Source organism: Engraulis encrasicolus, chromosome 1, assembly GCF_034702125.1.
Source record: "Engraulis encrasicolus isolate BLACKSEA-1 chromosome 1, IST_EnEncr_1.0, whole genome shotgun sequence".
Lineage (NCBI taxonomy): Eukaryota > Metazoa > Chordata > Actinopteri > Clupeiformes > Engraulidae > Engraulis > Engraulis encrasicolus.
In genome coordinates, this window is record NC_085857.1 from 49,921,727 (window position 1) to 49,934,372 (window position 12,646).

General features: G+C 43.5%; 2 protein-coding genes across 3 annotated transcripts in view; one reads left to right on the forward strand and one right to left on the reverse strand.

Moving 5' to 3' along the window:
* Nucleotides 1-1,664: 1,664 nt before the first annotated feature.
* LOC134453866 (uncharacterized) lies at nucleotides 1,665-7,168 on the reverse strand. Of its 2 annotated transcripts, none has more exons than XM_063204617.1 (5): nucleotides 7,107-7,168; nucleotides 6,234-6,331; nucleotides 5,089-5,329; nucleotides 3,740-4,643; nucleotides 1,665-2,241 (listed from the first exon to the last, which is right to left on the reverse strand). In XM_063204617.1, exons 2-5 carry the CDS (start codon nucleotides 6,247-6,249, stop codon nucleotides 1,984-1,986), a joined length of 1,419 nt encoding a protein of 472 aa, XP_063060687.1. In that variant the 5' UTR covers nucleotides 6,250-6,331; nucleotides 7,107-7,168; the 3' UTR covers nucleotides 1,665-1,983. The 2 variants fall into 2 exon arrangements, with proteins under 2 accessions (XP_063060687.1, XP_063060691.1); XM_063204621.1 differs by lacking the exon at nucleotides 1,665-2,241 and adding an exon at nucleotides 2,429-2,918.
* Nucleotides 7,169-12,069: 4,901 nt separating this feature from the next.
* LOC134457984 (uncharacterized) overlaps nucleotides 12,070-12,646 on the forward strand; it is a 33,375-nt gene continuing 32,798 nt past the window's right edge. Inside the window, exon 1 of the mRNA XM_063210044.1 lies at nucleotides 12,070-12,154. The gene's annotated coding sequence lies outside the window, so the exon portion shown is untranslated. The remainder of the gene's footprint in view (nucleotides 12,155-12,646) is intronic.

Sequence of the window (12,646 nt, forward strand, 5' to 3'; positions counted from 1 at the left end):
AATTCCTAGAAATTTTCCTTGATGTACAACTTCAGTTGATCATTTTAATGCATATTGAGTCTGGACTCTGACTTACTCCCAGATTTTGATGTTGGCCAATTTGAGTTTTTGCCAGCTTGAATTTCAGTTTGACACCCTCCCTCCCAAAAGGGGCACCTAAGTCACACCCTTCTATTTCCAATCCATGGGGCTGTAACTTGCAGAACGTGGGAGTGAAAGGAGTGAGTCAAGCTAAATCCTCATTCCGTTTGGCATGTGCTCTGCATTTCACTGATAGCAGTGAATTTCAAAGATTTGAATTTGTGTCGTAAGACCAGTCATATTTGCCATGTAAGAAAGGTTATTTTAGTTTTTGTGCGAAAATGGCTACACTGTAGGTGCACATACAGCCCTACCGCTTCTCTGCAACTTAAATCAGACATGCGACTTCACAAATCGCTTCAAGTCAAGTTAAATCAACAAGCACATCATTGGTTATCATTAGTTCTGAGGTACAGCATACGTGTGATCGAGGGGGGGATGCAAGGTGGAGCGGAAAATAGCTTACAGCCCAGTCAAAGGTTTTGGCTTTCACAGACCCATGAGCTGCCCAGAAGGCAGCTGTTCACACTCTCTCTCACACACACACACACACACACACACACACACACACACACACACACACACACACACACACACACACACACACACACACACACACACACACACACACACACACACCACAAAAGATGAAAGCAACCAGTATTAGTTCATCAATCAACATTTAGTAATATCGGTCAACATAGGAACAATGTTGTAAAAACAATGAAAAGACCATTTTCATGGAGGCCATCTGATATTTAGAGAAAAATGTAAAAAAAAACTTTTGACAGAATATGTACAGAAAAAGCAGCTAGTGTGAATTCCTGAACACATCACTTCATAGAAACATTTATCTTCTATCCTGTACTGCAAGATATGTACTCATATATATTTGTATTTGCATGTAATCTAATTTCCAGTGCGTCCAGTACATTTCTGAATAAAAAGTTAATGCTGAGAGATTAATATACTGTATGAGGTACTATCGGTACAGGAAAAATACAGTATGTGTTCAGTGAAACAAAAAAAATTGCCCACTTCTCCAGGTAAGGGCTCTGAATTAACCAGCCAAAATCTTATCTTACTAGTCAAACACACACTCGCTAATGGGTGTGGCTAAGTTTTCTTTTCTACCAGCCAAAATTAATTTTCACCAGCATTTTGCTGTTTGGCAGGTGTAAATTTAGAGCCTTGCACTTCTCCACATTCCAGCCGATCCCATCCTGCTGCCCTCCCTTCTTCATTACACTCCAATACATTTAGCATTGTAGCAACGCTTTCACCCAAAAGTGACTAGTCTTACAGAATACAACAAAGTACTATATTCATGAATAACGTGTTAATATACAATGTCAGTGTTTATAGAAAAGAGCTGAATTCCTTTGTCATACCAGCTCTCCAAATTCCACAAACCCCTGGGGTGAGTTTCTCAAAAGAGAAGTTGTTAGCCTGTTAGCAACTTCGGTAGTTGCCAATGGGAAAATGCATTGAAAACAACAAAGTAGCTAATGTAGTAAGCAACTTTGGTTTTGAGAAATTCACCCCTGTCCTCTTCCCCTCTACTCCACCCCCTCCTCCCCTTCTCCACCTCCATTCACCTCCCCTCTAACCACTACCCTCCTCCCCTCCCATGCACCTCCCCTTATGCACATCCTTCCATGGTTTCTGGCACTCCTCCAGTTAGTGTTGAATCAGAATGCAGCTAACCCTGCTATTCCAGCCATCCTCTCCATAACTCACACACCTCCCATGTTCCCCTGAACATGTTTTTACTCAAAGTGTCTTAGAGCATAGAATAAAATAAAACACTGATTCTCTGAACATTGTGCTGGTCTACAATCTCAGCGTCTGAAGAAAGGAGCTAGCCAGTCCAGCCATCCTCTCCATATTCCACCCACAATCTCAGCGTCGGAAGATGAAAGGACCCAAAAACGCTCCTGCTATTCCAGCCATCTTTTCCATATTCCAGCCACCTCCTTCCGCCTGCCCTCCTTTCCCCCTCCCCCTCTCCACCTCCATGCCTTTCCCCATCTCCACCTGCCTCCTCAGCTGCCTGTTCTCCTCTCTCAGCTCCTCCACCTCCCTCCGCTTCCTCTCCTCCAGCAGCCTCTTGAATTCCTCCTCCTGTCTTCTCTGCTCCTCCTGTAGTCTCCTGGTCACCTATAGTTGGAAAGATTTGGAATAAAAAAGTGTAAAAAGCTTTAATAACGACTATACAGTAGTTACAATCAGTGGCGGCACAATTGGGCACAGGGCCCCAGGACAAAACCCTGATAGACATGCTAGCCTGGCGATGGCATCCTATTTACTCCACCCAAAGATTTTGGCTCCGCACATCGAGCTCAGTTCTCAGTGTTTAGCCAATCAGCAAACAGTTGAGAGTGGTGACGCAGAACTCACCCACGAAGTCCGTTTGATTGTTTAAGGTATAACTATATCCACACTTCTGTTTTGTTATTTGTATGCTTTTGCAACGCTATACCATAACAGTCATGCTAATAAAGCACAATGTGGGGTTTAATTTGAATTTGGAACTCCAATGACTTTTAATGGCAGAGTAAGATCAGACCATCTCCCACCATCCGGAGACGTGTTCCTCTTGGCTTTTGCCAGACTGTTTGACGGAGTCAACAGTTGCTTTCACCCAGGCTACCCCCATACAGCCTGACAAGGTCGTAATAGGGCCCCCACCACCAATACAGGAGGGCCCTGGGCCCAGGGGCAAATGCCCTGCTTGCTCCCCTATAGCTCAGCCCCTGATTACAATACACAATAATGTACAGCCTCTGCAGTTCCTCCTCGTGCCTTCTCTGCTCCTCCTGTAGTCTCCTGGTCACCTATTGTGAGTAGAAAGATTTGGAATAAAAAGTATTAACTCTGTCTTTTCAGCTCATCCTGCACAGTAGTCTCCTGTAGACACCTGAGCATTTCAATCGTTGCAATCCACCAGTGGCCTGAGGAAGATCCCACTGGTGGATCGAAACGTTGCCGTTTGTATAAAGAAACCAAGTTTATATTCCCAGCTCATTCCCAGAGTGCAGACCACTTAATCACACAAAAATTAAAACATTAGAGGCTCTGCAGTTCCACCTGCTCCTGCCCACCACACTCCATGGCTGTGTGTGTGTGCATGTGTGTGTGTGTGTGTGTGTGTGTGTGTGTGTGTGTGTGTGTGTGTGTGTGTGTGTGTGTGTGTGTGTGTGTGTGTGTGTGTGTGTGCGTGTGTGCGTGCGTGCGTGCGTGTGTATGAGCAAAGCACCCCAGTAAATATGTAACTATAACTCGCTTTGTAAACAAAGCAGTGTAGCCGTGTATACGCAGCAAAGTGTAAAGCAATAGCCCAACAGACCAGACTTTGTACACGTAAATCAAGAATTGGCTGATTGCGCTTCTCTGGGGAGGGTTTAGCTGTCCACCAGACAGCTGTCCAATAATCGAATCACACTTGAGTGCATAATATCATAGAACATGAATGTGAACTTTCAGGAATTGGTTAGAGCAGGTCTACTCATTTCAAACCAGAGGTGAGCTCACTTCTTCCACCGAAGCGCTCCAGGCAGGGCATCGAGGATCCAAAGCAAAAATGAATGACAAAGTAATTAACGTGGTCTGGTAAAACCAGCCAAGTAATGTAGTATGATCTTCTGTATCATCTCACCTCCTCCTGCTGTTTGTGTTGCTCCTCCAGCTTCTGCCGCACCTCCTGCTGCCTCCTCTCCTCATCAGCCAGCCTGCTCCTCTCCTCCTCCTGTCTTTTCTTCTCCTCCTCCAGACGCCTCCTCTCCCTCTCCACTCTTTGCCTCTCCTCCCGCTCCTGTCTTTCTTGCCTGTGCCTGAGCTCCATCAGCTCCTTACGCCTCCTCTCCTCCTCCTCCCGTTTCCTCCTCTCTTCCTCCTCCTCCTGCCTCCTCTTCTTCTCCTCCTCCCTCTGCTGTTTCCGCATCTCCATCTCTCTCCTCATGTCCCCCCATTTGTCCACGCCTTCCTTTCTCGCCGCCTCTGACTCTGCTGGCGTCACCTCCTCCCCAACAGGGAACGCTCTAATATCCATGCTACCATCTTTGTCATGCTGTCCCAACGCCCTAACATCCATGCTTGTCATGTTGTTGTTCTGTCTCCCTCCACCCTTGTCCTGTGCTCCCATTCTAACCTCCGTGTTGCTACCCTGCTGCAAGAACTTGTCAGAGCGACAGATCTGTCCTCCACTCTCCTCTACCAGGTCCTCCACTTTGTCCAGCAGCTCCGCGATCTGGACGCACTGCACCTCAGCCTTGCTATTAAGCGCACTGTACCCTCCGCCGCACCGTCCAATCAGACCCTTTACTTCCTGCCGAGACAGGAAGTGCTCCCAGCTCCGCCGCGTCAGCTTCTCCCTGCCCGTAAACAGCAGCACGGTTGCCTGGAGACCCGACTGGCCCAGGTTCCGAAGGATCCAGTCAATTCCGGTGGAGATGGTGGAGAGACGCCCCGACTCCGGATTGGACTCCGTCTCTGGCTTTCCATGAAGCAGGGGAACCACCAGGAGGAAGGCGTGAGGACCTGGTACACACAAGGCTAGGCATCTGCGCACATACACACACACACAGAGTATGTGTGTGTGTGTGTGTGTGAGTGAGTGAGTGAGTGAGTGAGTGAGTGAGTGAGTGAGTGAGTGAGTGAGTGAGTGAGTGAGTGAGTGAGTGAGTGAGTGAGTGTGAGAGAGAGAGAGAGAGAGAGAGGAGAGAAGAGAGAGAGAGAGAGAGAGAGAGAGAGAGAGAGAGAGAGAGAGAGAGAGAGAGAGATGAACATAATATTATATTAGCACAGAGAAATAGAGAGAAGAGAGAAAAATGGACATAGATTAACAGGGATATTGAGGAACTGAGAGAGAGAGAGAGAGAGAGAGAGAGAGAGAGAGAGACAGGAGAGGGAGAGAGAGAGAGAGAGAGAGAGAGAGAGAGAGAGAGAGAGAGACAGAAAGAGAGAGAGAGAACAACAAGCCAACAAACAAGAGACAATGCCAAGCACCTGTCCAGTTCCTCTCTGCTAGTTCCTGGGTCACCCCTGTCCACCATCAGTGACGTCGGAGTGTCGATCAAAGACACCTTCCTGCCCCCGACGTTCCTTGTTTCCATGGAGCTCTCCTTGGTGATGTGTTCCAGGAAGGCGTCTGTGCCCAGGATGGCGTTGGCCGTCGTAGTCTTGCCTGATCCCGGCGCTCCCAGCAGCACCAGCCTCATGTCACCACACGAGGGTGCCCTCCTGCCTCCTATCACAAATGACAAATGGATGGTAAGTGGTTGATAAAAGCAGAAAATGTGCTGTATGATGAATTTAGGAGTTATGAAATTGCAGAATAAGTTTTGGAAGACTAATGCCATGGCCATGTTGCATTACATTACATTAATTTGTAATTATTTACAACTTAATCAAGCTTTGGTTGAGCTATACTACAATGTACATTTGTATAGAGATTAATAATCACAATTACATAACATAACATATTAAAATACCCAGAGGTGAAAAGTAACTAATTACTTTACTTGCGTTACTGTAATTGAGTAGCTTTTTTGTGTACTTGTACTTTTTAAACTACTTTTTAAAATTTGTAATTTTACTTTTACTTGAGTACATTTTCTTTCGAGTAATGTACTTCAGTACATTTTACAGCACAAGCTTTACTGAGTAAAAAACCCCACAAAACTCTAGAATTCTAGCCTAGTTTATAAAGAGTTGGCGCGTGCAACCTCTCACTCAAACACTGATGGCTGACATGGAGGCTGACGATGGAGATTCACTTAATTCAGAGGAGATCAACATTAGCGGTTCTTCCTCTAACCCAGTGCACCCCTTGCACATCTAGAGGCAGAAGACGCTGATTGCTAAAAAGTAACTTTTTACTTTTACTCAAAGTACATTGTAAATTATTTACTTTTTACTTGAGTAGATTTTTTGACTGGTAAATTTACTCGTACTTGAGTACATTTTCAACAGAGTAACAGTAGGTAGGCCTACTTGTACTTGAGTACAGTAGGCCCTATTTTAGTAGGCCTACTCTTTCCACCTCTGAAAATACCTTAGCCTACATACATTACCATATTTTTAATAACACAATACATAGCAGTAACTGAAAAGATCACCATAACCTGCACATAAATGTGCTTATTGTTTACCATTAGATGGCGCCATGAGTCAGGAGAAGGCGTCTGTGCAGTCAGTGGTGTGTTGGAACAGGGTGTCCAGGTCACCAAGCGCGCGAGCAGCCTGCAACCTGAACACAAACAGAACCTTTAGGCGGAGGCCCTGGGGAATTCCAAGAAACATTAACTAGGCTGCGATATCATGGGCTGCTGGGACACTGACAGCGTAGCCTACAATTGAATGTTATTAAGTTATAACACTATAATAAGGATATGCAATAATAAAGTTATAGCCTAATAGCCTAGGCTACGTCCATTAAGAAAGTTGTGTTTTTTTGGGTGACGCGATGTGAGGTGCCTCGCTAAGTGAACAGTAGCCTAGGCCTAAAGGCAAGAGCATTGTGCGCTTCATTCAGTTCATTTAGCTTACAGCACCGTCAACACTGCAGGGTGCCCCGTTTATGCAGCATAGGCCTACGATGTAAATAAACAAGGCGTAGTTTATAGTTTGGTCGCCTGCCCTTCGCATGTGGGTTCGGCGGCTATTTATAAAATAAAAAAAAAGCCTGCGATGTCAACGCAGCACCGAAGTTATACATCTATCGTTTCTATAGGCCTTCTATTGTAGCAAAACAATCAAAGATTATTCCTGAATATGGTGATTTAATCCAGCCATCATGGAAGACGGAATATTAAATTAGCCTGCCAACACCGAGACCGACGTGACGTCGAGAAGCCAAGGACAGGCGACTGAATCTCGTCTATCAAGTTCAAAACAACGGAAGAAAGTATAGCCTATAAACCTCTCCCCGTTGTAACACGAACCCTATTGTGAACAGTATGCCAATCCCGGCTGTTGTACTACAGTTGACAATGTTTTAAAATAGCCAATTACATGAACCTCACCTTGTGTTTTGATGGTTTGGGTATTCTTTTGTTGACTTCCTTCTGCACTAGACACAGCCTCCCCCACTCGAAACTGAAAGTATTCAGTCGCGCGGGTCGAGGGTCAAATGCATAAAAATAAAAGTCCTGCAGACTCTGCCTGTCATTTCAGAAGGTCAATATTCACGAGAAAATAAGAATGACTGATTAATTATTTTATTTATTTTTTACAAATAAATTATCAATAGGGTAGAAAAAACAACTGACTTTACCGGTCAATTTTAACCACTTCCACAGTGGAATAGCCTAGTGGCAACATATGAAGGGGGCAATTATCAGGCCATAGGCTATTGTTTTGAGCCAAGGTGTTGGCCGTTTTCTGACATTGTCTCTGAAAAGGTGGAAAAAGCTACCTGCTTCAGAGTAAGGGTCACTCATCTGCATATCCCTGTAAATTCTTTGTCCTGCCTGCCTAGTTGGCCGATATCCACATGTTGATTGCTCCACACTATTTTGCTCTGCAATTCTTGTTCACTTGCTTACTGCTCAATATTTTCCACACAATCTGTTCTTGTAAAGTACGGCCTTTCTGTATGCTGGATAAGAGTTGCAGGTGTGTAGTAGGCTATTAGGCCACTTGCACTGGAGTTTCTACCTTAGTTGCTCTCTGAAAAAAAGACATGCTGCCCTGCATTTGCTGATTAGCATTTTCCACATCACAATATCAATAATAGGTTTCATTATGACAATGCACCACTCATCCCTAATTGGTCTGACTGTAACATCGGACCTAGCCAAGCACCTTTGACATTGATCTTGGACCCTTAATTAATTACTTGGTTATACTGTATCACTGTATATGTAGCACTGTGACTTCATATACATAATACAATATAGGCCTACCAACGATTCTCAAGACGGCAAATATAAATTATGCATGCATCAGAAGTCAGAACATTGTAGTCCCCTGGTTAAAGTGATTAAAATAGTTGAGATGATAATAGTCTCATTTGTCTCCATTGTCTGCCTCTACTGTTTCCTGAGAAATGAAACTCGTGGATTGTCATGGAAAGTGCACGTGCAAGTGCACGTGAAAGTGCAAGAGAGAGAGAGTGCAAGAGAGAGAGAGAGAGAGAGAGAGAGAGAGAGAGAGAGAGTACCATGTGGACATATGAAAGAACAAATCTATAAATATCCATTTTATTAAATGTTATTGATAGGTTGGCTATTTTGTTTTTTCTGAAATTCAATCACAAGTTATTAACTAGGAGATACAAATAAAAATACCCCTGTTTACTTTGCATGATGTCATTTCACCATATAGTGCACATCACTGTTTCTTAACTGAGTCTGCCCAAAAGCGGGTTGCAGTTATCCTGTGGGCCGCGGAGCAGTGCTATAAATCTAGTCACACAATCGAAACAAGATGCTATATTTAGTAAATGATTGTGATGTGGAACAGAGAGCAAACCATGGTTAATACATTAGTTATTAGACTTGCTGTATACAAGCATACAAGGACAATGCTGATGCATATTATTAAATGCAAATCTCTATCCCATGTATCCCCCCCCCCCCTCTCTTGCTCTCTGTCCCATTCTAATCTTTTGTCTTATCTCTCTCCTTCTATCTTTCTTATACTCTCTTGCTTTCTGTCCCACTATCTCTACCCCCCAACACCCATTTCTTTCTGCACCACCCTTTGTTGCTCTCTGCCCCAGGGGCGTAGGCAAAAATAATAAAACAGGTGGGCCCAGAAAAAATCGGACGGGTCCAACCCTAATAAAACCGCGCTCAAAAATGATACTTTGACATTGAAATCATAGAATTCACAGAAGATGATCCAGACTTTTGACAAAATTATTAATTATCGCTCAGTACTATGCCATTAATTATAGCTCAATGAGGCAACAGTTGACTGTAAAGTGTGAATGGGGAGGGCCTGGAGGGCCCCCCACCCACCCCCATCCTAGCTACATGACTCCACGTCAGGGGATTTCCTTAGTTTGCCTTAAGAAGGAAAAAAACATTCAACTTTTTATCAGACTGTAATAAAGGACACACCTGTACTTTAGGTTGTAGGTGTGTCTCCTTCCCACCCCCTCCCTCCCTGCAGGTGTGTAGTAGGCTATTAGGCCACTTGCACTGGAGTTTCTACCTTAGTTGCTCTCTGAAAAAAAGACATGCTGCCCTGCATTTGCTGATTAGCATTTTCCACATCACAATATCAATAATAGGTTTCATTATGACAATGCACCACTCATCCCTAATTGGTCTGACTGTAACATCGGACCTAGCCAAGCACCTTTGACATTGATCTTGGACCCTTAATTAATTACTTGGTTATACTGTATCACTGTATATGTAGCACTGTGACTTCATATACATAATACAATATAGGCCTACCAACGATTCTCAAGACGGCAAATATAAATTATGCATGCATCAGAAGTCAGAACATTGTAGTCCCCTGGTTAAAGTGATTAAAATAGTTGAGATGATAATAGTCTCATTTGTCTCCATTGTCTGCCTCTACTGTTTCCTGAGAAATGAAACTCGTGGATTGTCATGGAAAGTGCACGTGTTCTTGAGAGAGAGAGAGAGAGAGAGAGAGAGAGAGAGAGAGAGAGAGAGAGAGAGAGAGAGAGAGAGAGAGAGAGAGAGAGTACCATGTGGACATATGAAAGAACAAATCTATAAATATCCATTTTATTAAATGTTATTGATAGGTTGGCTATTTTGTTTTTTCTGAAATTCAATCACAAGTTATTAACTAGGAGATACAAATAAAAATACCCCTGTTTACTTTGCATGATGTCATTTCACCATATAGTGCACATCACTGTTTCTTAACTGAGTCTGCCCAAAAGCGGGTTGCAGTTATCCTGTGGGCCGCGGAGCAGTGCTATGAATGTACACAGTAAAAAAAGAACTGTTGTTTTTACGGTAAACTGCTGGCAGCAGTGGTTGCCAAAGTCTACCCTTAAATAAATAACGGTTTATTTCCTTTTTACATTTTACGGTAAAATTATGGCAGCAGTGGTTGCCAAAGCCTACCGTTAAATAAATAACGGTATTATTTTTTTACATTTTACGGTAAAATTATGGCAGCAGTGGTTGGATGGATTATATTCAGGTGAGTTCAATTATAGAGTTACAATCAGACAACTGATTGGACTGATTATACTCAGGTGAGTCCAATTATAGAGTTGCAATCACAGACAACTGATTGGACAGATTCTACTCACTGGAGTCCGATAAAAATCAACCTAATTAGATACCTAAATAAATGCCCAATTGCCAGATTGTCTAGCACAGGGAGGTGGACCAGTCTAGTATCATCAATGAAGGGTATGCAAATGCATTCTTTATTTTAAAAAAGGCCTGAAAATAACCTTAAGGAAAATGAAGGCCAAAGCAAGCAGGGCAAGCAAGCTAACAAACAAGCTAGTTAGCAAGCCATGCAGCCACCCTTACAATGTGACCTGCTAGCCGGGCCGGCCAGGCCAGGCCAGGCCAGGCCAGGCCAGGCCAGCCGGCCGGCCGGCCGGCCTTACAGCCAGCCAGCCACCTAGCTAGCTAGCAACCAGTGAGCAGTACAATGCAACAGTCCCTGTTTAAATACATGTTCAAGTGAACCATGTGACCCGAGTGATGAAGCATTTGGCAGGTGCAGGCAGTTAATCATTGCATGACAGCCCTTAGCACTCAGGTGAGGTCAGGAATTGATTGACAGATTGATTTGGATGGGTTAGAATGACAGTTTCAAATAGACTGGGCTACTTCTAAGAGACTGAATCAAGGGATTACTGTCCCAGGTAGACTTTTTCAGATTACTGTGAAGATACAGATACACTGTGTAGTGTTGCTGCAACTCTTGATGTTTAGATTTTGGCTGAACACCAGTCTAACTCTGATCAATCTAACTCTGACAAATGTGCTGTGCACATACACCAGTGAAAAATAAAGTCATGTACCGTTTCTTGACTACTTCATCTTCACTTAACGGTATTTTCCAATATTTTCTTTTCAGTGAACAGTTCAGTATTTTCTACATATTGACACCAGTGAAAAATAAAGTTATGTACCGTTTCTTGACTAGTTCATCTCACTTAACGGTATTTCCCAATATTTTCGTTTACAGAGAACAGTCCAGTATTTTCTACATATGACACTTGTCAAAAATAAAGTTATGTAGCGCTTTTTGACTCAATAGTAGCTTGCCGTATTTAGTACAGAGATAAACTGTTTTACATTTTACGGTCACTGACTGTTGCAATTTGACATTTTTTTGCCGTAATTTCAACGGGCATTTTTTACAGTGTAGTCACACAATCGAAACAAGATGCTAGATTTAGAAAAAATGATTGTGACGTCGAATAGAGAGCAAACCATGGTTAATACATTAGTTATTAGACTTGCTGTATACAAGCATACAAGGACAATGCTGATGCATATTATTAAATGCAAATCTCTATCCCATGTATCCCCCCCTCTCTTGCTCTCTGTCCCATTCTAATCTTTTGTCTTATCTCTCTCCTTCTATCTTTCTTATACTCTCTTGCTTTCTGTCCCACTATCTCTACCCCCCAACACCCATTTCTTTCTGCACCACCCTTTGTTGCTCTCTGCCCCAGGGGCGTAGGCAAAAATAATAAAACAGGTGGGCCCAGAAAAAATCGGACGGGTCCAACCCTAATAAAACCGCGCTCTAAAATGATACTTTGAAATTTAAATCATAGAAATCACAGAAGATGAACCAGACTTTTGACAAAATGATTAATTATAGCTCAGTGCTATGCCATTAATTACAGTTCAATGAGGCAAAAGTTGACTGTCAAGTGTGAATTGGGCGGGCCTGGATGTCAAGTGGGCAGGCCCAGGCCCACCCAGGCCCACCCTTGGCTACGCCTATGCTTTGCCTTATGACATATAGCACCTACTAACCAGGCAGTGTCCCACTGAACACATTGTACAGGCAAAGAACATCTAGGCATATTTGGCTGCATTGCTCTGAACTGGACTCAACTCACATTTGTTATCAGTGTTGTGAAAGGCTGAGGCGAAAGGTAAGATATCATGAATGTTGATGGTTTACTCACACAGTAAATAGTCTATGATGCTGTCTTAGGGTGTTTTCACACCAAGTCCCTTTCAGCAATTTAAGCGAACTAATACTGTGACTTAGCATTTTCTTATGTGAACGCTCAGTGGCGTACACAGACACTTTGGAAGGCTGGTGCTAGAGGGGGGCTGGGAGGGGCATGTGGAACTACCGGCTGCGTTACTAGGCTTTAGACGTTATATATTATCAGGGCATTATCATCACACACTTTCTAGATCAGGGGTGCTCAACTAGAAACTGAAAAGGTCCACTCGCCAAATTTTTTATGTTTCCAGGGTCCAAAAAAGTCGCTACGGACCGATGCAGAAAATAGCCTCACTCGCTGGCCGCACTGGCGTCTTGCTCACTCACACACTGAGTTGTCATAGTGATGATACTTTTATTTGTCATAAGACTGGCTTCGCAGAAATACACCTATAGATGGCATGGCAGCGAA

Excerpts from the sequence above, each read along its gene's own strand:
- LOC134453866 (XM_063204617.1), bottom strand. Across the intron at positions 4,644-5,088 it reads AGCAGAGAGGAACTGGACAG|ATGCCTAGCCTTGTGTGTAC; the intron begins GTGCTTGGCATT and ends GTATGTGCGCAG. Across the intron at positions 2,242-3,739 it reads AACACAAACAGCAGGAGGAG|GTGACCAGGAGACTACAGGA; the intron begins GTGAGATGATAC and ends TTCCAACTATAG.